At 36.2% G+C, this 1,285-nt stretch overlaps 1 protein-coding gene across 1 annotated transcript; it reads left to right on the top strand.

Moving 5' to 3' along the window:
• Window positions 1–548: 548 nt before the first annotated feature.
• Window positions 549–985, top strand: LOC118732567 (the record flags this gene model as incomplete). The annotated part of the gene is given in 1 exon segment (XM_036461697.1): window positions 549–985. A coding segment is annotated over 1 exon segment (351 nt), but the record flags the coding sequence as incomplete, so codon positions are not given.
• Window positions 986–1,285: the final 300 nt, after the last annotated feature.

Here is a 1,285-nt window from a genome sequence, read left to right as displayed (position 1 = left end):
GGGCAACTATTGACACCAAAAAAAAAAAAAAACGTAAAATACACATAAAAAACATATAATATACAAATTTTCGTAACAATAATTATACACTAGATACATACATTGGTTACACGTCTGCTCCATGTGATTAATTGGAATTTGGAGTACGCAGGTTTATAGCTCTTTAAATTGTAGTATAATTTAGTGAAAGCTTCACTGCTTATTTAGAGGAAAAATTGAATGAACTTAAATATGTATACCTCTACCATCTCAGTCAAAAGGTTAAGTATGTACTGTTATTTCTATATGGCGAAACCACGCTAAATCAAGTGGGTTATCGGGATAACCAGCGCAATCGCCATAACTACACCTCCCACAGTTTGGCACGCAGTGTATTGAGGCAAATTCGGCATTTGACGTATGTACGTACATACTTTCGAGAATTTCGAACACAATAATAGACAGCCATGATAAATCTATTACAAATTATTTTACTTATTTTCTTTGAACAATTGAAAAAGTGGCTAAATTTACCAGTCTATTCATTTATTTACTTTTACTGGAAATAATACATATTAATATCCAACAACAGCAAACAAAGCAATTGTAGGAGCATCACCAGTACACGTTCACTGAACGAGAACGCCAACTCTCAATGCGTCAGAATCGTAGAAAACCACAACGTAAGCAACGTCGTCGTAAAATCACCAAAGCCAAACAAAGTCGCAAAAGCGTCAGCAGCAAACAAAGTCTAGAGCGCCGAAGAATCGAGCGGCAGCAAGAGAAATTGCGAAAAATGTCATTGAAATTTGGTAAAACCGTCGCTCCAAATTTCGGACGCGCTTTTCAAAATAGCAAACGTCAACTCACAAAACATCCATACTTGAACTACTTGCGACACTTTAAGAGTAAACATCCCAGTTACGGATTCACACGTATACTACGTGAAGGTGCTGAGTCATGGAAGCGCATGTGCCCCGAGGAGAGGCAAAATTTCACGCAGAAGGTATTCGATTTCGGTGCATTATCGGAAGCGTAGGAAGTGAGAGGGTTTATGAATGCATTATCACCTAGCTATAGCGTTAAGTCGTTTCATAAAGTCATTCCATATTCGATGTTAAAAACTTGCAGTCGCACAGTGTAAGAGATCTCGTGATCCTTACTGCTCTATAAAGAATCTAATGAAAAATCTAAGCTAACAGCTTTCATTAAACCTCTTCTCTTTATACTATTTTAATTTTGTATATTTCTCATTAATGTTTAATTTCTAGGAAGTGTTAAAAAGTCTACGCAAAAGTTCAAATAT

The sequence above is a fragment of the Rhagoletis pomonella genome, unplaced genomic scaffold (genome assembly GCF_013731165.1).
Source record: "Rhagoletis pomonella isolate Grant_MI unplaced genomic scaffold, Rhpom_1.0 Rhpom_scaffold_22437, whole genome shotgun sequence".
Taxonomy (NCBI): Eukaryota; Metazoa; Arthropoda; class Insecta; order Diptera; family Tephritidae; genus Rhagoletis; species Rhagoletis pomonella.
Note: the sequence above shows the minus strand (reverse complement) of the source record. Positions and strands in the feature narration are given on the sequence as shown.